This window comes from Scyliorhinus torazame, chromosome 8 (genome assembly GCF_047496885.1).
Source record: "Scyliorhinus torazame isolate Kashiwa2021f chromosome 8, sScyTor2.1, whole genome shotgun sequence".
In the NCBI taxonomy this organism is placed as follows: domain Eukaryota; kingdom Metazoa; phylum Chordata; class Chondrichthyes; order Carcharhiniformes; family Scyliorhinidae; genus Scyliorhinus; species Scyliorhinus torazame.
This window is the reverse complement of record NC_092714.1, coordinates 144,451,678-144,474,567: the sequence shown is the minus strand read 5'-3', so window position 1 is coordinate 144,474,567 and position 22,890 is coordinate 144,451,678. Positions and strand designations below refer to the sequence as shown.

Below are 22,890 nucleotides of genomic sequence, written 5' to 3'. Positions count from 1 at the left end.
GTGGTTATACAAAGAATAAAGAAAAGTACAGCAGTATAATTACAATCCTTTTATTGTGTATGCAATTTCTATATCAATGGTCTTAATTGTTGGAACTGTAGTTTCAGCAACTCTGTAAAATGTATCTTAAACCTCTCTAAAAGTTGTCACAAATTTTCAAAAATCCTGCGTGACGTCAATACCCTTTAGTTGTTCCATTAACAAAATGCTTTTGGAACTTAACCAAACCATGCAGGAGGTTTGAGGGTTGTACTAAGATGACAAAATCCTTAACCATGGCACCCCTACTGGCAGCTGCTGCGCAGAACAACACAGGAGGTTTACCGGCTCACTCAGAGCTTCAAAACTGGGAACAGGAGGGAAATGAAATGTGTAATTTCTTTTCAACAAGCAGCTCTTAACTTTCAAAACTTATGAACACACTTGATACTCATAATGTACTGTTGCAATATTCCGTATTGAAACACATTCTAATATCCATGCCAGCCTACGGAAGTATTTGGATAACTTCCAGTTTGCAGTTGACAAGCAGTGGATATGATGTATTATTTGCAATATTTCAAATTAATAGGTTAGGTCATTTGAACAGTCTGAATTCTCCGTGTGTATCCGAACAGGCGCCGGAATGTGGCATATACGGCTTTTCTCAGTAACCTCATTGCAGTGTTAATGTAAACCTACTTGTGACAATAAAGATTATTTTTTTTTAAAAATTAATTATACATGTACTTTATCACAACACCTGGTAATTTTGTTTAAAGCATAAAACAAATTTTCATGCAAAGTATTGTGATGAATGTAGGAATTTCAGAGATACTGTATTATATGTCGTTGGTGCAGTAAGGATTCATAGCTGCGTTAGTTGTGTATGACTGCTGCAGTAGTGTTTCTAAAAAATTCTGGTTTGAAAGACAGCTATACTTTTTGGATCCAGAGGTGTAATTAAAGCATCATAAAAGTTTGGGCTAATTTATATTAAGAGGGTTCCCTGCGGAGTAGTTAATTAGAAACAGTGTGCTCAGTTTAGTGAGATGATATAGTAAATGAGAGGAGCCAGGGGTTGAAGGAGTCAGGTGTTGAGGTTCAGTTTTAGTTTTTGGCTGGAAGGTGAGCTAAGAAGATTTCTGAAGAAATACAGTCAGAGATTCTGCATTATTGTGACAGAGCGTCAGGTCTCTTTCTTTAAGCAGTCTCAAAAGATCTCTCTTTATCAAAGTGGAGTATGCAAGACATCTCTTTAAAAAAAAGTACTCAATTAACTTTTTCTAATTAAGGGGCAATTGAGTGTGGCCTATCCACCTAGCCTGCACATCTTTGGGTTGTGGGGGCAAAACCCACGTAAACACGGGGAGAATGTGCAAACTCCACACGGACAGTGACCCAGAGACGGGATCGAACATGGGACCTCGGCGCCGTGGTTAGCAGTGCAGTGCCAACCACTGTGCCACCATGCTGACCACTGTGCCACCATGCTGCCCTTTCAAGACATCTCTTGACAGCAAGTATTCCTGAGTGCTAACTGTATTTAAAAGTGGATTGAGATCCATGGTAGTTTTGTTGTTTGAGTGGAAATAAAGATAGCAGTTAAGGGTTATTGTGTCACTGTATTGATTAATTAGCATTGTTTACGGGGTAATTTTAAGCTATTTTCTTGTGTGCTGTTAAAGATATTTTAATATTGTATTGGTAATAAAGTTTGTTTCAATATACCATATCCCTATTTTGCATGAAATCACTCCTAGAGCGAGGTATTCTTTCCTCACAGTCTTAGAAAATTAAAATAAAATATTGGGGTTGCTGCCCAGTATCTGAGCCTGTTGGGACCTGGTCTAGGATTGTAATAGTATACTGCATTACGGGGTCAAGTTGTGGACTATATTTTCTTGGATGGGGTGCTAGCACTGTATCTGAAAGCATACGGTTTACAGAAATAGGGTTTGGTGCAGAATTTGTTGCTGAAAAATAGGTCATTTGGTCCATCTGGCCCATGCCAGTGTTTATGCCCCTCCAACTTCGTGAGCATGACATTCAATTATTCCCCCCCCCCCCCCCGTGGTTTTCATTTATTTTGCTCATCGACCTGTGCTGATTGTTACTTTCCTTCCATCCTGAGACGTCTAGCTAAGAGATTCCACTGTACCACAGCAGCAGGAATGATACATGAGAAAGCATAGTTTGCTGATTGAGGAAGAATTATTACCAGGATTAATAGGTAAACGGTAACCGTAAAATTGCCATAGTCCCAGATGACCATGGACTGCTTTCTCCTTTAAGAGGGAGAGCTGACTGGTGGTGATTTAACCTGAGGATCACCACACCTCAGGCATGGGGCAAAGTTGAGAAGTCGGTCCCTCAGTCGGTACAGGAATTGAACACGCGCTGCTGGCCTTGCTCTGCATCACGAACCAGCTGTCTAGCCAAGTGGGCTAAACCGGTCACAGGATTAACAATAGCCAAATTGTAAGTTATTAGCCATGATGTGAAGATGCCGGCGTTGGACTGGGGTGGGCACAATAAGAAGTCTTACAACACCAGGTTAGAGTCCAACAGGTTCATTTCGAATCACTACCTTTCGGAGCACAGCTCCTTCCTCAGACTCATCTGACGAAGGAGCTGCGCTCCGAAAGCTTGTGATTCAAAACAAACCTGTTGGACTTTAACCTGGTGTTGTAAGACTTCTTACTGTAAGTTATTAGGAGTACAATTGGCTGAGAGTATACACAAATTAGAGTCCATCTGACAATTTATTTTTAACCTGTGCCCAGCTGAACAGGGAATTATGTGATTATTGAACCAATGTTGTGACAAGCACCAAAGTGGTTCAGATCCCAGTTTCACCTTCAGCTGTAATAAGGTCATAAGACATAGGAGCAGAATTAGGCCACTTGGCCCATCGAGTCTGCTCTGCCATTCAATCATGGCTGATATTTTCTCATCCCCATTCTCCTGCCTTCTCCCCACAACCCCTGATCCCTTTATATGGTAAGTTTTGATTTAAATGTAAAGATATTTATTTTTAAATATGGAGTCGGTTTCCCTAGATGCGCCTGGATGAATGGGCGGATCAAGATCAGGGAGTGATCCACCAACCCATTCCACAAGCCAGAAGTGCATTCCCAAGTATTAGGGCAGCCTAGTTGACAGAGCTGGAGGGGGGTGTAAAGCTGTGCAAAAGGTGTGACAGTGTTAACTGCAACAAGTAATGTTGTTCTCAAAAGCATCAATGCTATCTCAAACAGAAAAGCATTTTCTCAGGATACCATCGAATGGAAACTCTCAGCTCAATTCAACAAATAAGATCATAAGAAATAGGAGGCAATTTGATCCTGCCAACCTGCTCCACCATGCAATATCATGCTTGATCAGATTGTGGCCTTAACTCCACTTTCCTGCCTACACCACCCCCCATAACCCTCATCTGCTTTGTAGGTCAATCATCTTTTATAATAATTGATACACACTGCAAACCTCCAGCCTTTAGCACAAGCATAGTTTTCATGTGTAAGTAAAACCAACTGATTCAAACACAAGTTTCCAAATCAATATTTCATTTGTGTGTTGAGCTGAGGCTGGAATCCAACAGCTCCTCTTTCTAAAACCACTAAATTGGCACAATGAGATCCTGGTAAAAATCATAGAATCGTAGAATTTACAGTGCAGAAGGAAGCCATTCGGCCATCATGTCTGCACCGGCCCTTGGAAAGAGCACTCTACTTAAGCCCACGCCTCCACCCTATCCCCGTATAATCTTCCACCTAACCTGCACATCTTTGGACAGTGGGAGGAAACTGGAGCACCCGGAGGAATCCCTCACAACACGGGGATAAAGTGCAAACTTCACAGTCACCTGAGGCTGGAATTGAATCCGGGAACCTGGAGCGGTGAGACAGCAGTGCTAACCACGCTGCTGCCCTAAATATCTGGCCACCAGGAGCCTCTCGGCCCTCTCCCGCTAAGCTGTCTTCTTTTCCAATGCTCTTCATGGCAGCCTTTTGTCCTATTCTACATTCGCCAGAATGTATTACTGTGGTATTGTGGTGTAGCCTAGGTTACACTTGCTTACAGGCAAATGTATTCTGACCAAATGAGTTTTGGCACAATACGGCCAATTTGGTGGAGGCTAGGTGGGATTCTTAGTGAACAGTTTCTTTTACACTTTTACAGCAAAATCTATGCACAAGGCACATAGCAACTAATGGTCACTTAAAAATGAAAGCAAAATACTGCAGATGCTGGAAATCTGAAATAAAGAATGAAAATGCTAGATAAACTCAGCAGGTTTGACAGCATCTGTAAAGAGAAACAGAGTTAGTTTTGGATCTAAATGACCCTTCTAGTAGAACTCTTCTTTTTCGCCACAGAAGCCGCCAGACCTGCTGCGTTTATCCAGCATTCTCTGTTTTTGTTTCTATTTAAATAATCCCTAGAAATGAAGCAAACAGAACTCGAGTGAAACCACAACAAGTCTCCAGATAACAGCAGGATTATTCCTCCAGCAAAATGCAGCAAAAAGAGTTGTGTAATACAAATAATTGATGGGGGCTCATCCACCCATATCCATTGTGGCCTGGCCTTGTGGTATCACTTACATAAAAAGTCTTATCCGGCCAAGCCAAATTTATTCTATAAAACTGACAAGCATTCTATGACACTCTTCCCAAATGAATAGCTCCCAGGCTTCACTTTCTCAGCAGAACCAAAAGAAATAGATAAACGGATGTAAAGTAATCAAAACTGGGTGTAAATGTGGGAAAGCTTAAAATGAAACAATTATCATGCTTTCTCTCTTAGACACAATGCAAGGTTAAATTGCTGTCTCATTCCCCTCGCTCTTGAATTGACTTTAATTAAACAAAGTCATGGTTGCAAACTGAAACCATTCATTCCAAGAACCCAAGGACCCAAGGAAATGATATCATGTAACCTTAAGAACTTCGATCAATGTTATATTTCACTTTTTTAGGATTTCTGTCCTTATAAAAGAATGCACCCTCTAACTTGCCACACACAACAAAGAGGAATTCATTCATAAAAGGCTTCAACTCCGAGGCGGATCATCCTGGCCTTGGATGATAGTGTAAAATGAGTGATATCGAATCATCCACCAGCAGTGCAGCATGTCAGCAGGTCCCCATGGCCACCTCCCTGTCAAATCAAGGGTCAGGAAAGCTGTTCTCCTTCAGAAATTCCCAGGTAGGGATGTAGGACACGTGGTAGGGATGTAGGACACATGGCTGTGGACAGTCTGCTTTGGTCATCTCGTCTTTCACCCGCTTTCATTTTTCATCCTTCAATTAACTCAAAGGAATAGCTCCTCCACATAGTAAAAGGAAACAACAAAGTAATGGAACAGTGAAGCCATTGGGTAATGTGTTCCAGAGTGCAACAGGAAGGGACAGAACACCAGCAGATGAAGCCGAAATGGGTTAAAAAAAAAAAAAGTTGAAGGACGTGTATCTGAATGCACCTAGTATTTGTAACAAATAGAATGAATTGTTAGCACAGGTAAAAATATATATATATCACCTGCGGCATTCCAGAGACATGGTTGAAAGGTGACCAAGGGTGGGACGGGAATATTCAAGGATTTGTTTGACATATCAAAACGACAGGACAGCTCTGTTAATTAAGGATGGCATTAGTTCAGTACTGAGAGAAAACCTTAGCTTGAAAGAACAAGATGTAGAATCAGTTTGGATAAAATAGTAAAGATTAGAAGTCACTTGTGGAGTAGTTTGTATGCCCCCTAACGGTAGTTATATTAGGACAGAGCATACAGGAAGAAATAAATGGGATGTGTAAGAAAGGTACCATGATAGTTATTTTTTTCCCCCAACTGTTCACTGGTCATAGAATTTACAGTGCAGAAGGAGGCCATTCGGCCTATCAAGTCTGGAAAGAGCACCCTACCAAAGCCCACACCTCCACCCTATCATCGTAACCCAGTAACCACTGTAATCTTTTTGGACACTAAGGGCAATTTAGCATGGCCAATCCACCTAACTGCACATCTTTGGACTGTGGGAGGAAACCGGAGCACCCGGAGGAAACCCACGCAGACACGGGGAGAACGTTCAGACTCCGCACAGACAGTGACCCAGTACATTCTAAAGCCAATCAGGGAACAGGCTAACCTAGACCTAGTACTGTGCAATGAGACAATAACCTCAGGGCAAAGGAGCCTTCAGGTGACAGTGATCGCAACATGATGGAATTTCATATTCAGTTTGAAATGAAGTATGGGTCCATGACTAGTGTTTTAAACCTAAATTAAGGTAACTATGAGAGTATTGTCACGCGAGGGAGATATTAGGAAATTTGATCCAGAAATAAGACACCAATGTAGCAGGCAATTTAGGAGTTAAACAGACTGAAAGTGAAAAAAAAACTGCCAGCCCAGAGAAAGAGGGATACCCCCACAATTGACCGAGTTATTGTCCTATTGATATTTTAAATCATTAGTGGAAATACACAAGATGCCTCAGATCCATTGTTCTTTGGGACCATCCTTTCTGACCAGCTACTAGCCCATTAGAGTCTCTTTGTCCATCAATGGTAGGTTAGTTGCATATCAATAGCATGGCTCTGTTCTTTTGTATAAACGGGAATGGGCAATCAGCTAAGATAACGATGATAAGCTCAAGTCTGGAAACCCCAGAGAACCTTTGTTTGAGGGGCTGGGCAGAGCTTAGACAGAGAAAGAGAAAGAATACTGTTTTGAACAGTTACAGAGAGAAGGCTTTGGAAACCGACAGAGAAAGTCAAGAAAGTTGCCATCGAGGCAGGCTTTGGAAAATATGTTCAAAACGAATAATAATAATCTTTATTAGTGTCACAAGTAGGCTTACATTAACACTGCAATGAAGTTACTGTGAAAATCCCCTAGTCTCCACTATGGCGCCTGTTCGGGTACACTGAGGGAGAATTCAGAATGCCCAATTCACCTAACAAGCACATCTTTCAGGACTTGTGGGAGAAAACTGGAGCACCAGAGGAAAGAACGGGGAAAACGTCCAGACTCCGCACAGACTGTGACCCAAGCCCAGAATCAAATCTGGGTCCCTGGCGCTGTGATGCAACAGTGCTAACCACTGTGCTACCGAATATCCCTACCAGAAGGAAAATTGCTTCGTAAATGCAAGTATTGCCTTTGTCTGTCTACGAAAGTAGCAGGAGAGCGCCATGTTCTATTACAGCTTTATTTAATAGGAACTAGTGTGTTACGGTTAAGAAACTACATGTAATGTTATTGTTAGGGTTGAAGTTTAAATATTGTTTTCACTTTTGTTTTAATAATGTTTGTTTATAAAATAACCAAGTCCTATTTCTTATAGTACCACCCCTGGAACAATCAATCTTTCCGCACCGTCTTAAATCTTTCTGGTCCAGTCCCAGAGCCACTGATGAGAGCTGACCAGGCGTCCATAACTGTATGAAGACAGAGTTGACTGCGGTAAACTGGGAATCTAGATTAAAAGGTAGCATGGTAGAGTTGCAGTAGCAGACATTCAAGGAGATATTTTATAACGTTCAGGAAAGATTTATCCCAGTGAGAGAGAAAGACTCTTTGAGAAGGATGCATCATGTGTGGTTAAATAAGGAGGTTAAGGGTGGTATTAAACTTAAAGAAACACTGTACAAATCTGCAAAGATTAGTGGTAGGTCAGGGAATTGGACAGATTTTAAGAACCAACTAAGAATGACTTAAATGATAAGAGGCAGGAAGCAGAATATGAAAGAAATATAGTATAAAAATAGATAGTAAACATTTCTAATATTTGAATAGGAAAAGAGTAATTGAAGCTAGTGAAGGTCCTCTAGAAAGCCAGTCTGGGGAACTGATGATAGAAAACAAAAAAATATTGACAGCATTGAACAGGTATTTTGTGTCTGTCTTCATGGTAGAGAACTTCGAAAACTTCCCAAATGTTTTTGAAAAGTGAATGATAGGAACGGAATGAACTTAATGCAATCATCAGCAGCAGGAAAACGGTGCTTGGAAAACAATAAGACTGAAACAAGTCTCCAGGACTGTATGACCTGAATTCTAGCCTCTTAAAAGACGTGGTGGCGCAGATAGTAAGATTATAATCTTCCAAAATTCCTTAGATTCTGGAAAAGTTCCAGTGGATAGGAAAATAGCTAATGTAACAGAGAGGGAAGCAAAAAGCAGAAAATTAAAGGCCAGTTAGCCTAACACCTGTCATAGGGCAAGTGCTAGAATCCATTATTAAGGAGGTTATTGGAGGATACTTACATAAGAACAATTTGATCAGGCAGAGTCAACATGGTTTTGTGAAAGGAAAAGTGTTTAACTGATCTGATAAGTAATATTCAAGGTGGATAAAGCGGAACCTGTAGATGTGGTGTACTTGAATGTCCAAAACGCATTTGATAATGTCCCAAATCAAAGGCGTTTGGATAACAAAGGTAGATTTAAGCGATTTATATCTGGATTGGTAAACATTAGAAATAAGATATTGTTTTAAGAGGGTTTAATTTAGTGTTTCTGTGGAAGGGAGGGTGAAGCCAATAGTTGGATTCATGCTGGACTGGTGATTATATGTGTGGTAGTTGGTGAAGTTCTAACTGTGTTTCTATTGTGCTTAAAGAGGGCTACAATATGAAGAGTAAATAAGTCAGAAGTGTGCAGATGTTGCCTAGCAATTGGAGATACTTTTAAAGGCTTTTTGTTCTTAATTTAGCTAAATTTGTTGATAGTTGAAGGACACCAGGGGGTGAACATCTCTCAACTCTGCCGAAGACTGGACATAACGAGAGCTGCAAAGAGGTAGGCTTCCCAAAGCACCAGCTTTAGTATAGATAACCAGGGAATTGGGACAAGAATATCCTATGACGACCGAAGTTAAGAGACAGGCCAAGGTATTGTTCAAAAGAATTCAAGGAAAAGTAAATAAAGTTTCTTTTTTGAAAAATATATTTTATTCAAATTTTTCGGCCAAACACAACAGTACAAAGGTTTTTCCCTTTTTACAACAATAAAACAATATAAATAACAGTGACCGTTTTTAACAAATAAATATTATATAAACTAAATGGCAACTGCCATAACAAAAATAATAACTCTCCCAAAAAGTAAAATCGAACAATCCAATATACATAACCAAGTACAAATATCTATACAAAAGCACCCCCGAGGACCCACCCGAGCCCTCCTCCCCCCTGGGTTGCTGCTGTTACCTTGCCATTTCCTTTATTGTTCTGCGAGGTAGTTAATGAACGGTTGCCACCGCCTGGTGAACCCTTGAGCCGAACCCCTTAGTGCAAACTTTATCCGTTCTAGTTTTATAAACCCTGCCATGTCGTTTATCCAGGTCTCCACGCCCGGGGGTTTGGCTTCCTTCCACATAAACAATATCCTTCGCCGGGCTACTAGGGACGCAAAGGCCAAAACATCAGCCTCTCTCGCCTCCTGCACTCCCGGCTCTTCTGCAACCCCAAATATAGCCAACCCCCAGCTTGGCTCGACCCGGACCCCCACCACCTTCGAAAGCACATTCGCCACCCCCACCCAGAACCCCTGCAGTGCCGGGCATGACCAAAACATGTGGGTGTGGTTTGCTGGGCTTCTCGAGCATCTTCCACACCTATCCTCTACCCCAAAAAATTTACTGAGCCTTGCTCCGGTCATATGCGCCCTGTGCAAAACCTTGAATTGGATCAGGCTAAGCCTGGCGCACGAGGACGAAGAGTTTACCCTATGTAGGGCATCTGCCCACAGCCCCTCTTCAATCTCTTCCCCCAGCTCTTCTTCCCATTTTCCCTTCAGCTCATCCACCATGATCTCCCCCTCGTCTCTCATTTCCCTGTATATATCCGACACCCTACCATCCCCCACCCATGTCCGAGATCACTCTATCCTGAATCTCCTGCGTCGGGAGCTGTGGGAATTCCCTCACCTGTTGCCTCGCAAAAGCCCTCAGCTGCATGTACCGAAATGCATTCCCTTGGGGCAACCCATATTTTTCCGTCAGCGCTCCCAGACTCGCAAACGCCCGTCTAAGAACAGATCCCTCAGTTGCACAATCCCAGCTCTCTGCCATGCTCCAAATCCCCCATCTATTCTCCCCGGAACAAACCTATGATTATTTCTTATCGGGGACCGCACCGAGGCTCCTGTCCTTCCCCTATGCCATCTCCACTGCCCCCAAATTTTCAGTGTTGCCACCACCACTGGACTTGTGGTGTATTTCTTCGGGGAGAATGGCAATGGCGCCGTCGCCAGTGCTTGTAGGCTGGTTCCTTTGCAGGACGCCATCTCCAATCTCGTCTACGCCGCTCCCTCCCCTTCTCCCATCCACTTACACACCATTGAGATATTGGCGGCCCAGTAGTACTCACTTAAGCTCGGTAGTGCCAGTCACCCCCTATCCCTGCTACGCTGCAAAAAAACCCTCTTCACTCTTGGGGTCTTCCCAGCCCACACAAAACTCATGACACTTTTCTCGATTTTCTTGAAAAAAGCCTTCGTGACCATCACCGGGAGGCACTGAAACACAAAAAGGAATCTCGGGAGGACTACCTTTTGACCGCCTGCACCCTACCCACCAGTGACAGGGGCACCATGTCCCATCTCTTAAAATCCTCCTCCATCTGTTCCACCAATCGTGTTAGATTAAGCCTATGTAAGGTTCCCCAACTCCTGGCTATCTGAATCCCTAAGTACCGGAAATCTCTTGTTACCTTCCTCAGCGGTAAATCATCTATTCCCCTGCTCTGCTCCCCCGGATGCACCACAAACAACTCACTCTTCCCCATATTCAATTTGTACCCCGAGAATTCCCCAAACTCCCTGAGTGTCTGCATTATCTCAGGCATCCCCTCCACTGGGTCCGCAACATACAGCAATAAATCATCTGCATACAATGATACCCGGTGTTCTTCTCCTCCCCAGAGTACTCCCCTCCACTTCCTGGAGCCCCTCAGTGCTGTGGCCAGGGGCTCAATTGTCAATGCAAACAGTAACGGAGACAGGGGACACCCCTGCCTCGTCCCTCTATAAAGATGGAAGTAGTCAGACCTCTGCCTGTTCGTGATCACACTTGCCACCGGGGCCCTATATAGCAACTGTACCCATCCAATAAGCCCTTCTCCAAAACCAAATCTCCTCAACACTTCCTACAGATAGTCCCACTCCACTCTGTCGAATGCTTTCTCGGCGTCCATCGCCACCACTATCTCCGCCTCCCCCTCTGGTGAGGGCATCATCATCACCCCTAGCAGCCTCCGTATGTTCGTGTTCAGCTGTCTCCCCTTAACGAACCCAGTTTGATCCTCGTGGACCACCCCCGGGACTCAATCCTCTATCCTCGTCGCCATCAACTTGGCCAGTAGCTTAGCATCTACGTTCAGAAGGGAAATGGGCCTGTAGGACCCACACTGCAGCGGGTCTTTTTCCTTCTTCAAAAGTAACGATATCGTCGCCTCCGACATAGTCGGGGGCAACTTCCCCCTTTCCCTGGCCTCATTAAAGGTTCTCGTCAAAAGCGGGGCCAGTAGGTCTATATATTTCCTATAAAATTCCACCGGGAACACATCCGGTCCCGGAGCCTTCCCCGCCTGCATGCTCCCAATCCCCTTCACCACCTCCTCCATCTCAATCTGTGCTCCCAGTCCCGCCCTCTCCTGCTCCTCCACCTTCGGGAATTCCAGCTGATCCAGGAAACACATCATTCCCTCCTTCCCTTCCGGGGGCTGAGCCTTATATAACCTCTCATAGAATGTCTTGAACACCCCGTTCACTCTCGCCGCTCCCCGTTCCATCTCTCACTCCTCATCTCTCACCCCACCTATCTCCCTCGCCGCTCCCCTCTTCCTCAATTGGTGGGCCAGTAGCCGACTCGCCTTCTCTCCATACTCATACTGTACTCCCTGTGCCCTCCTCCACTGTGCCTCTGCCTTACCCGTGGTCAGCAGGTCAAACTCCACATGTAACCTTTGTCTTTCCCCGTACAGTCCCTCCTCCGGTGCCTCTGCATATTGCCTGTCCACCCTCAGAAGTTCGCTCAACAATCGCTCCCTTTCTTTACCCTCTTGCTTCCCTTTATGTGCCCTTATGGATATCAGTTCCCCTCTGACCACCGCCTTCAACGCCTCCCAGACCACTCCCACCTGAACCTCTCCGTTGTCATAAGCTCCAAGTACCTTTCGATACACCCCCTCACCCTTAGACATACCCCCTCATCCGCCAATAAGCCCATATCCATTCACCAGAGTGGGTGCTGTTCTTTTTCCTCTCCTACCTTCAGGTCTACTCAATGTGGATCGTGGTCCGAAATGGCCATGGCCGTATACTCCGTCCCCGTCACCTTCGGAATCAGTGCCCTTCCCAAGACAAAAAAGTCTATCCGCGAATATACCTTGTGTACATGGGAGAAAAATGAGAACTCCTTACTCCGAGGCCTAATAAATCTCCAGGGGTCTACTCCTCCCATCTGCTCCATGAAGTCCTTGAGCACCCTGGCCGCTGCCGGCCTCCTCCCGGTCCTGGACCTCAACCGGTTCAGCCCTGGATCCAGCACCGTATTGAAGTCTCCCCCCATTACCAACTTTCCCGCCTCCAGGTCCGGGATACGCCCCAACATACGCCTCATAAAGTTTGCATCATCCCAGTTCGGGGCGTATACGTTCACCAGAACCACCGCCTCCCCTTGCAATCTGCCACTCACCATCACATATCTACCCCCACTATCCGCCACTATGGTCTTTGCCTCAAACAGTACCCGTTTCCCCACTAAGATAGCCACCCCCCTATTCTTCGCATCTAAACCCGAATGAAACACCGGCCCCACCTATCCTTTACGTAGTCTGACCTGGTCTATCAGTTTCAGGTGCGTCTCCTGCAACATAACCATACCTGCCTTTAATTTCTTTAGGTGTGCGAGTACCCGTGCCCTTTTAATCGGCCCGTTCAGCCCTCTCACGTTCCACGTGATCAGCCGGGTTGGGGGGTTCTTTACCCCCTCCCCCCTTGTCGACTAGCCATCCCCTTTTTTAACCCAGCTCCTCACCCGGTTCCCACGTACCTGTATATCCCCCCGACGGTGCCCCCCCGTCTCGACCACCCCGTCCCATAACAGCTCCCCCTTCTCCTTAGCAGCAGCAGCCCAGTTAACTCCCCCCCCCCCCCCCTCCGCTAGATCCCCCTCTAGGTAATTGCACCCCCCATGTTGCTCCCAGAAGTCAGCGAACTCTGGCTGACCTCGGCTTCCCCCTTTGCCCTCGGCCCCCCACTGTGCGAGACCCCCTCCTTCCTGCGTCCCTGTTCCCGCCACAATTACCATAGCGCGGGAGCAAAGCCCGCGTTTCCCACTCGGCCCCGCCCCTAATGGCGCATTTCCCTTCTCCTTCCCCTTTCCTTCCCACCGGCGCCCACAGTTCCTCATACTCACCCCCCGCCCCCCAACAAGGGGAAGAGAGAAAAGTTACAGGATCGAAGAATTAACAAATTGAAAAATCATCCCCCCCCCCTTCCCCTTCCTCGCCCCACATAATCACCCCACCACTTTATCCCAGAAGCTCTTTCTCTCACCAGACTATTCCAGCTTCTCGTCCACAATGAATGTCCACGCCTCTTCTGCCGTCTCAAAGTAGTGGTGCTTCCCTTGGTGTAAGACCCACAGTCTCGCCGGTTGCAACATTCCAAATTGAACCTTCTTTTTGTGAAGCACCGCCTTAGCCCGATTGAAACTTGCCCTCCTTCTCGCCACCTCCGCACTCCAATCCTGGTATACGCGGGCCACCGCGTTCTCCCACCTACAGCTCCGAGTTTTCTTCGCCCATCTGAGGACCGTCTCTCTGTCGTTGTAGCGGAGAAACCTCACCACTATAGCTCGAGGTATTTCTCCAGCCTTTGGTCTTCGCGTCAGAACTCGATAGGCTCCCTCCACCTCCAAAGGGCCCGTCGGGGCCTCCGATCCCATTAGCGAGTGAAGCATCGTGCTCACATATGTCCCGACGTCCGCCCCCTCTGCGCCTTCGGGAAGACCCAGAACCCTTAAATTCTTCCTCCTCAAATTATTCTCCAGTGCTTCCAACCTCTCCACACACCTTTTGTGCTGTGCCTCGTGCGTCTCTGTCTTCACCACCAGGCCCTGTATTTCATCTTCGTTTTCAGCAGTCTTTGCCTTCACGACCCGAAGCTCCAGCTCCTGGGTCCTCTGCTCCTCCTTTAGCCCTTCAATCGCCTGTAATATCGGGGCCAACACCTCCTTCTTCAACTCCTTCTTTAGCTCTTCCACACAGCGCCGCAGGAACTCTTGTTGCTCCGGGCCCCATAACAAACGGCCACCTTCCGACGCCATCTTGCTTCGAGCTTCCCTTCCTTGCCGCTGCTCCAGAGGATCTTCTGCAATCCGGCTGCTATCCTCTCCTTTTTCCATATGTGTCCGGGGGGATTCCCTTCTAGTTTACCGCACAGTGATTTTAGCCGTTTAAATTGCCGTTGGGGCTCCTATCAAGAGCCCAAAAGTCCGTTCCAACGGGAGATGCCGAAACGTGCGACTCAGCTGGTCATTGCCGCACCAGGAAGTCTCGTAAATAAAGTTTCTGAGTTACAGAGGCAATTGCAGTAACCAGATTTAAAGTGGGAAAGCAGACTTCAGAGGTAAATCAAAAGTTTGATGCCATCTTAATAGAATGTGGGAATCTAGAGTTAAAGCAATTCTGAAGTTTATACAACAGTCAAGGCAAAGAACTCCTAACAGGAGTGCTGTAAAACCTGGATATTGGATCCGCTGTTAAAAGTGGAGTGGAAGCTTTGTTTAAATCATTTGGAAAACCTGGACTGGATTTCAGAATGCAAACCACTAATGAAAAGCATTACTGAGAGAGAACATTTTAAAGCGTGTTTAGAAATGGAGTTTGGAAACTAACATGAAAATCACCTGGGGGTAGTCCGAGAAGAAATCCACAGACATTAACTTGCATTTAGAGCGGAGTGTGTATATTTAACCGCAGTCAATCTGTGTGCTTAAGGGACTTTGTGTTAATGAGACCATTGTAGCTTCAAATGTATCTGTAATCCATGTTAATCTTAATATCTGCATGCATGGGGCGGCACTGTGATGCAATGGTTAGCACTGCTGCCTCATGACGTCGAGGACCTGGGTTCAATCCCGGCCCCGGGTCACTGTCCGTGAGGAGTTTGCATTCTCCCCATGTCTGCGTGGGTCTCACACCCACAACCCAAAGATGTGCAGGTTAGGTGGATTGACCACGCTAAATTGCCCCTTAATTGGAAAAAAAATAATTGGGTACTTCAAATGTATCAAACAAAATCTGGGAGCAATTGTTAAGCTAAAGGGGGGTTGGGGTAAAGGAGCACGGCGTCATATTTCAATATTTTCTCCTTTTTTCTTGACCCAAAAGGGTAATTGAGCGTAGAATTCTCTTCCCCAAAGAGTAGTGGAGGATGGGTCCTTGAATTTATTTGGGGCAAAATTTGATTTTTGTTGGGTGAGGGAGTCAGGGGGTAAAGCAAAGTGGAGGTGAGACCACAACCAGATCAATTGTAATCTTATTGAATGGTGGAGTAGGCTCGAGGGGCCGAATGGCCGACTCCCGTTTCTTTGTAACATTGGAATTCCCATTCGCAAAATACCACCACAACTCTCTGGAAAAAAGAAAACACCAACAACTACAAAACCTAGTCTCATAACCTCAAAAGATAAAATTCCTCTTTAACACCTGCCGGTCTACCCTCTCACTGGTCCTTTTAAATGGCAAAAATCAGCACAATAGAGTCCATTCCTAGTGGGAATTTCTGGATCTGTGCTTGTGCAGCCGGTTTGTTATTTTAATTGGCATGTTGAAGTATAGGCCCCACACCGGGCATACATGAATTGCTGCCTGTCAGCAGCGACAAATATTTATACTGTGTCTTGAACGTAATAAAACATCCAAGGCGTTTCTCAATGGAATTATAAAACAAAATTTGACAGCAAGGCACATAAAGATATTAACGAAGATAAACAAAAGCTTGGCCAAGGGGGAATGTTATAGCAAAATGTAAGCACACGAGTTAGAGACAAATCAGGCTATTTGGGGGCAGACTGGCCCAGCTGCTGTGTATCAGACTTTGCCTTAAAGTGCTTCCACGGTCTGTTTATTTGTGTTAAAATGCAGCTTCATTTCATACAATGAGGTCACCAAAATCTGCTTCATTCACTTTTCTCATTTCCATCTGGATAGTCAAATATTTTAAATAGGATTCCATCTGATGCCATTAAAAGCCTTGTCACCAGATCATGCAACCTAAATGCTTTTGACTTAAATTACATAGAAATCCACAGGTGTGGGTTAATTCCCCGGTCATCGAGACAATGGTGCCGTTATGGAAGGCAGACATATTTGTAGACCAGTTTTATCTCCGTAGTTCTGTCCGTACCTCAATTCATCTGCTGCTAAAAACCACACTCACACCTTTGGTACCTTTAGACTTGACAATTCCAACATGTCCCTGGTGGGTCTCCCACATTCTATCTTCCGTAAACTGGAGGGTCATCCAAATCCCTGCTGTCCATGACTTTACTTGCACAAACTCCCATTCATCAAACACTCTATGCTTTCTGACGTGCATTAGTTCAAATATTGCTTTTAAAATTCTCATCCTGGTTTTCAAATCGGTCCATGGGCTCGCCCCTCCCCATCTCTGTAAACCCCTCCAGCTCTTCTGGCCTCTTGAGCATCCCGATTTTGGTCGCCCCACCATTAGTGACCGTGCTTTCATGTGCTGAGGCTTAAAACTCTCGAATTCTCTCCCCACACCTCTCTGGTTGTCTGCCTCTCTTTAAGTGACGTAGAAATTTGTAGAGATTATTATTTTTTTTACAAATGTTTTTATTAAGGCATTTTATACATACATCAAACACAACCAAAACCAAAGAGAACAAACAGGAAATCTCATAACAAATGAATAACCAACACCCCCGCGCCCCACCCTCCCTGCTGTTACCCTCCATCCTCTGCCTTCTTTTTTAACTCCAAGGTTCCCCCCCTCCCTTCCGACCTAACTATCCTGGCAGAAATCAATAAATGGTTTCCATCTCCAGGCAAACCCCTCCACAGATCCTCTCAAGGCGAACTTGATTTTTTCGAACCTAAGGAATTCCGCGAGGTCGCTAACCCACACCCCCGGGTTCGGCGGCCCAGAGTCCCAGCATCCCAACAAGATCCGTCTCCGGGTATACCAAAGAGGCAACGGCCAAAACATCAGCCTCTCTCAGCCCCTGGACTGATGGGTCTTCCAACACTCCAAAAATTGCCACTTCTGGACTTGGGACCACCTTCAGTCTCAGCAGCTCAGACATCACATCAGCCAACCTCCGCCAGAATCCCTCCAGCTTTGGACAAGCCCAAAACATGCGGACATGGTTCGTGTCGCCCCCCCCCCACCCACGGCCCTCACCTATCCTCCACCCCCTCAAAAAACCTGCTCATTCTGGCCACCGTCATATGCGTCCTGTGAACTATTGTAAATTGGATGAGGCTAAGCCTAGGCTAAGAGGATGCATTCACCCTTCTCAGAGCCTCGTGAAATTTGTAGAGATTAAACAAAAAGCGTTTAGGTGGCATGATCTGGGGAAAAGAGGCTACTGATGGCCTCAGCCGGAATCCTATTTAAAATATTTGACTGTCCAGATGGAAATGAGAAAAGTGAATGGGACAGATTTTGGAGACCTCACTATGAAATATAGTCTGCATTTTAACACAAATAAACAGACCGTAGAAGCACTTTTAGGGAAAGTCTGATACACAGCAGCTGGACTCGCCTGCCCCCAAATAGCTTCATTGTCTTCAATCTGTGCACTCACATTTTGTTACAACATTCACAACTAAAAGATAAAACGTGCAGTGCCTCCATTTAAAAAAATGTATTTATCGGATGTGAGCATCATTGAGACGGTCAGCGTTTATTACCCAACCCTAACTGCTCTCGTGAGAATAATGGTACACCACTTTCTTGAACCACTGTAGTCCATTGGGTAGTAATACTCCAAGTGCTTTTAGAGAGGGAGTTTGCAGATTTTAACTCAGGGACAAAGAAGTAATGATGCTATATATGCATGTTAGGAAGTGACTCAGAGGGTCTTTGCAAGTGGTGGTGTGCCCATGAGCCCTCTGCCCTTGTTCTTAGGCCTGGATGTTGCGGGTTTGGGTGCTTTTTCGAATGAGTCTTGACAAATTGCTGCAGTGCATATTGTAGAAAATACACACTACAGCCAGTGTGCACTGCTGGTAGAGAAGTGCAGGTTTAGGGTAGTGGATGTGATGCAGATCAAGCGGACTGCTTAGCGCTGGACAGTTCAATCTAATTCACTTTGGACATTATGAGAATCCTGTTGAAGGCTCTCAATCAAATAGTGAAACTGGGAATACAGCAGAAGCAGGTTAACAAATTCAAGGCATGTACCTCCCCCCAAGGGACAAAACGTACAATTTAGGGAGGGCTGGAAGAAATATTTCTGCTGAATGGTGGAATCTTGAAACTGACAGTAGGTTGCAAAATTCAGTAAAGGAATAGTTGCACAAATTGATGGATTTGTCCAGGCAGATTTGGACTGGTCAGAATAATTACCGAGAAAATTTGTTACAGTGCAACAAAGAGCAATTTGTGTAACTATTCTGTCACTGAACTTTGCAATCTGCTATCAGTTTCAAGATTCTACAAATCAGCATTAATCTTTCTTCCAGCCCTCCCCAAACTGTACGTTCTGTCCCTTGGGGGGCGGTACATGCCAAGAATTTATGTTAACCAAGTGAAGTTTTCACATTTCCGGCATTCAGTCAAGAGTCAAGTCCCGATGCAAAGGATTAAACAGCCAGATACAGAGTGAAGCATTCTGCAGGCCAGGTCAAAACTGCTGTTCAACCCCAATTGCAGAAAAGCTCTCTCTTTCTGCACGAGTGTCGCATCTTCCCCTTAATTTCCACACCAACGACGCTGAAGCATATCTGAAAGACAATATCCCTATTTTGCACCAGATGCTAATTGTATGCACTCAGTATGTGTACACTTACATCTCAATTGAAGTTACCCAAAGGCCAGCAGGCAGAGGATAGTTTCATCCCATCAGCCTGGGCTGGATGTGCACTCAGGTCCCCAAAGGGCAAAGACCAGTATCCAGCTCACTGCCCTGCACCAGAATCTAAACAGGGGAAATTGAACACTGACATGCTTTTAACGCTTTTGGTTCAGGTGGGTGCAGCTCGTCTTAGGAAGTAATTCGGACAAAACCCCCATGCTTGCCCCAACCGGAGACCCTCTCACCTGGATGTGCTGAGACAAATGCTCATTGTATTTCTCCTGTTTTTTGAAGCCACGATCACAGGTGTCGCAGTAGTGAGTGTACACTATTTTTTTCATTTTCTGCCATTGGAAATCAAATCAGAAAAATATATTAGTTCAGTGCCTCACTCCACATTACAGGAAGGGCGACTGTAAACCGCCGCATAGCACTTCTAGGCTCAACCTCATGATTCATGTTAATCCCCCACAATTGGGTGAAGAAAATCATTATTTTTTTTGTTTTGTTTTAATATTTTTATTCAAATTTTTCCAACAAAATTTTTAACAAACAAACCCCCCCCCCCCATAACGAAAAGAAGAACACAAACACCACAATCGAAAATAATAAACTACTTATACATTGGGTTTCTCCCGCATATATTAACCCCCCATATAACATTCAAAAGTACCCTTGGGGAAACCCCCCCAAATGAGACTCCCCCCCCCCCCCCCCCCTGGGTTGCTGCTGCTGCTGACCTCCTCCTAGCGCTCCGCGAGATAGTCTAGGAACGATTGCCACTGCCTGAAGAACCCCTGCACAGACCCTCTCAAGGCAAACTTTATCCTCTCCAGCTTAATGAACCCTGCCATGTCATTTATCCAGGCTTCCACACTGGAGGGCTTTGCGTCCTTCCATAGTAGCAAGATCCTCCGCCGGGCTACCAGGGACGCAAAGGCCAGAATACCGGCCTCTTTCGCCTCCTGCACTCCCGGCTCGTCCGTTACCCCAAATAGTGCCAACCCCCAACTCGGCTTGACCTGGGCTTTCACCACCGTGGACATAGTCCTCGCGAAACCCCTCCAGAACCCATCCAGTGCCGGGCATGACCAGAACATGTGGACATGATTAAGAAAATCATTATTAATTACTGGATAATTAACCAGCCAATGCAAAATAAAATTACAGAATACTGAATCTTGAGCACGATAATAAATCTGAGCAAAGATATTGTGTGTACTGTACATAACACGCTAAAACGGCCGTATGGGGAAGACGACCAGATTTAGTCTCCCCCTTTTTTATCTTCAGGCTGCTGCTAATTTTGCTCCTCAGCTGACCACCAGGAAGCACGGCAAATCTCCCCGTGATACTGAAAGCAACTCACGTGGAGTGATGTCAGCTTGATTCAGTTGGTGATGGTCGCTTATCTCAGTTGGACTTTAAGGCCCCACTTAAGCAAAGAACTAACACCTCAGTGAAGGCCTAAGACTGCTGCACTGTCACAGATACAATCTTGCAGATGTTAATCCATGATCCAGTTCCCTGTTCTGATACATGTACACGATCCTGTGGCAATATTCGAAGGGGAAGTGGAGCTGTTTGTCTATTGTAGCATCCATACATCAAGAAGAGCCATTAAACAGCAAGGAATCTCGACAGTGAGGGTGATTGCTGGGCACAAGCCAGATAACGGATCACCAATATAAACAATTGTAAGATAACAGACATATGTCAACTTCCGCTTGTGACCATGGAGTGATTGGTCACATACAGGGCTGTTCCTGTTCAAAGTCACAGAAAAGGGCTCTTTTTACCCAGATCCAGGTGGAATTTTGATGAAAAGGCATACGTGAATATTAGAGTAGTTTACCCCTGGAATGGTATGTCTTCTGATCACCGGACCCGGCAGAAAACAGTGAGAGGTTTGGCTGGAAAGTTGAAACAGTCTTGTGCTTCACAGACAGTCTCTTCCATCATGCAGGCGGGGGAGGGGCAAGCTGTAAGGCCCCAGGTACAGGAACTGCTGACTTTTATCAAGGAGGAATTCCATAAACAGAGGAAAGAAATGCATGAGGATCATGCAAAGGCCATTGCAGAAGCTGGGGCACCCCTGAAGAGTACTTTGGAGCGGATGGAGAGGTATTTGGAGGTGCAGGGGTCACAGACTCGGGAGATTGAAGGAGTGATCTCGGACACAGCGATCGTGTGGTGGCTCTGGAGGTGGAGGTGGGGCTCCGAGGAGACCTTTGTAAATCGCTGAGGGAAAAGGTGGAAGAGCAGGAGAATCCCTCGAGAAGGCAGAACCTGCGAATAGTGGGCCTGCCTGGAGGAGTGGAAGGTGTGAGTGCCACGAGGTACGTCTCGAGGATGCTGGCGGGACGTGGCAGAAGGGCTGCTAGATAAGGCACCTGGAGTGGACCGAGCGCATAGGTCTCTGAGACAAAAGACTAGAGCTGGGGAGCCGCCATGGGTGGACATGGTGAGACTCCATAAATTTGTGGAAAAAGAGAAAATTCTACGGTGGTCCAGGGAGAAGCGTAGCTGCGACTAGGAGGGAAATATCATCCAGATTCATCAGGACATCACAGGCAAGTTGGCAAAACGGCAGGCAGGTTTCAACAAGGCCAAGGCGGTGCTGTACCAGCAGCAGATCAGGTTTGGGGTGCTCTACCCGGTGAAATTATGGGTGACGTTCGGAGGCCGGGAGTATTATTTTGAGACCCCAGAAGCGGCTGAAGACTTCATTAAGGAGCATAAACTGGGGAAGAACTGAGTGGACAATGCTTGGGAACCGGGATGCTGGCACTATGTAATAGTCGGGAGCATGCTTGAAATGGGTGTAGGTAGGGATTGGGGGATTTTCGCCTTTCTTTGTGGGGGGGGTGGTGGGGGGGGGGGGGGGGGGGTGGTGGTTTAGCTCAATGTTGAGATTGTAAGGAATTGTAGGGGTGAAAAGTTGTGTGGGGATGGATGTTCCCATACCCCTCCTGTTTTATGGGACTGTTTGTGTTTAACATCTGTTTGTTTGCTTTGGAGAAGGCTACCTGGAGTTCAGGAGAAGTCCTTGTTTGGGTGGGGGAGGGTAAGGCCAGCAGGAGGCCTACTTCTTTGAGCTGAGTGGTGGGGGGGGGTTATTAGGATGTGCCTTTGGGCAGGGGCAGCCGCGCTAGCAGGTTATGCTGGTGAACGGAAGTGAGGTGGTGGGGGAGAAGTCCAAGAGGGGTGGCCGGGGAGAGGGGGGGGGAAGCGGGAAGGAAACGTGAAGTGGGGGGGGGGAGGAGGAAGAGGAAAAGCGGGGAGGGTGTTTCTGCGACGCGGCAGGGGGTGAGGGATGACATGGTCAAGGGCGAAGAAAGGGGCCATCTGGGATGGGCTAGGTACAGAGTGGAATTAAAGGGGCAGGAGTTAAGTGGGGAAGATGACAAACGGTAGAGGGGATTGAAGGCGCAAGCCTCCGGTAAGGTTGGTAACGTGGAACGTCCGGGGACTGAATGTGCCGGTTAAAAGGTCGCTGGTGTTCGCGCACCTCAGGAGCTTGAAAGCGGGGTTTGTCTTTTTACAGGAGACACACCTCCGTGTGAAGGACCAGGTTAGGTGAAGAAAGGGGTGAGTCGAGCAGGTTTTTCACTCGGGGTTTGATTTGAAATCAAGGGGTGTGGCAATTTTAATGAGCAAAAAAATGGGATTTGTGAGTGCGAAGGAGGTGAGGGATCCAGGTGGGAGATATGTGATTGTGAGTGGGGTATTGGAAGGGGCACCGGTAGTGTTGGTAAATGTGTATGCCCCAAATTGGGATGATGTGGGTTTTATGAGGGGGTTGCTGACAGCAATCCCGGATTTGGCCACGTACCAGTTGATC

General features: G+C 46.1%; 1 protein-coding gene across 1 annotated transcript in view; it reads right to left on the bottom strand.

Annotated features, from left to right (window-relative positions):
* The window catches only part of nufip1 (nuclear FMR1 interacting protein 1), a 70,663-nt gene that overhangs the window by 35,180 nt on the left and 12,593 nt on the right, over positions 1–22,890 (bottom strand). Inside the window, exon 3 of the mRNA XM_072515533.1 lies at positions 19,292–19,390. Coding sequence (XP_072371634.1) covers positions 19,292–19,390 — 99 coding nt within the window. The remainder of the gene's footprint in view (positions 1–19,291; positions 19,391–22,890) is intronic.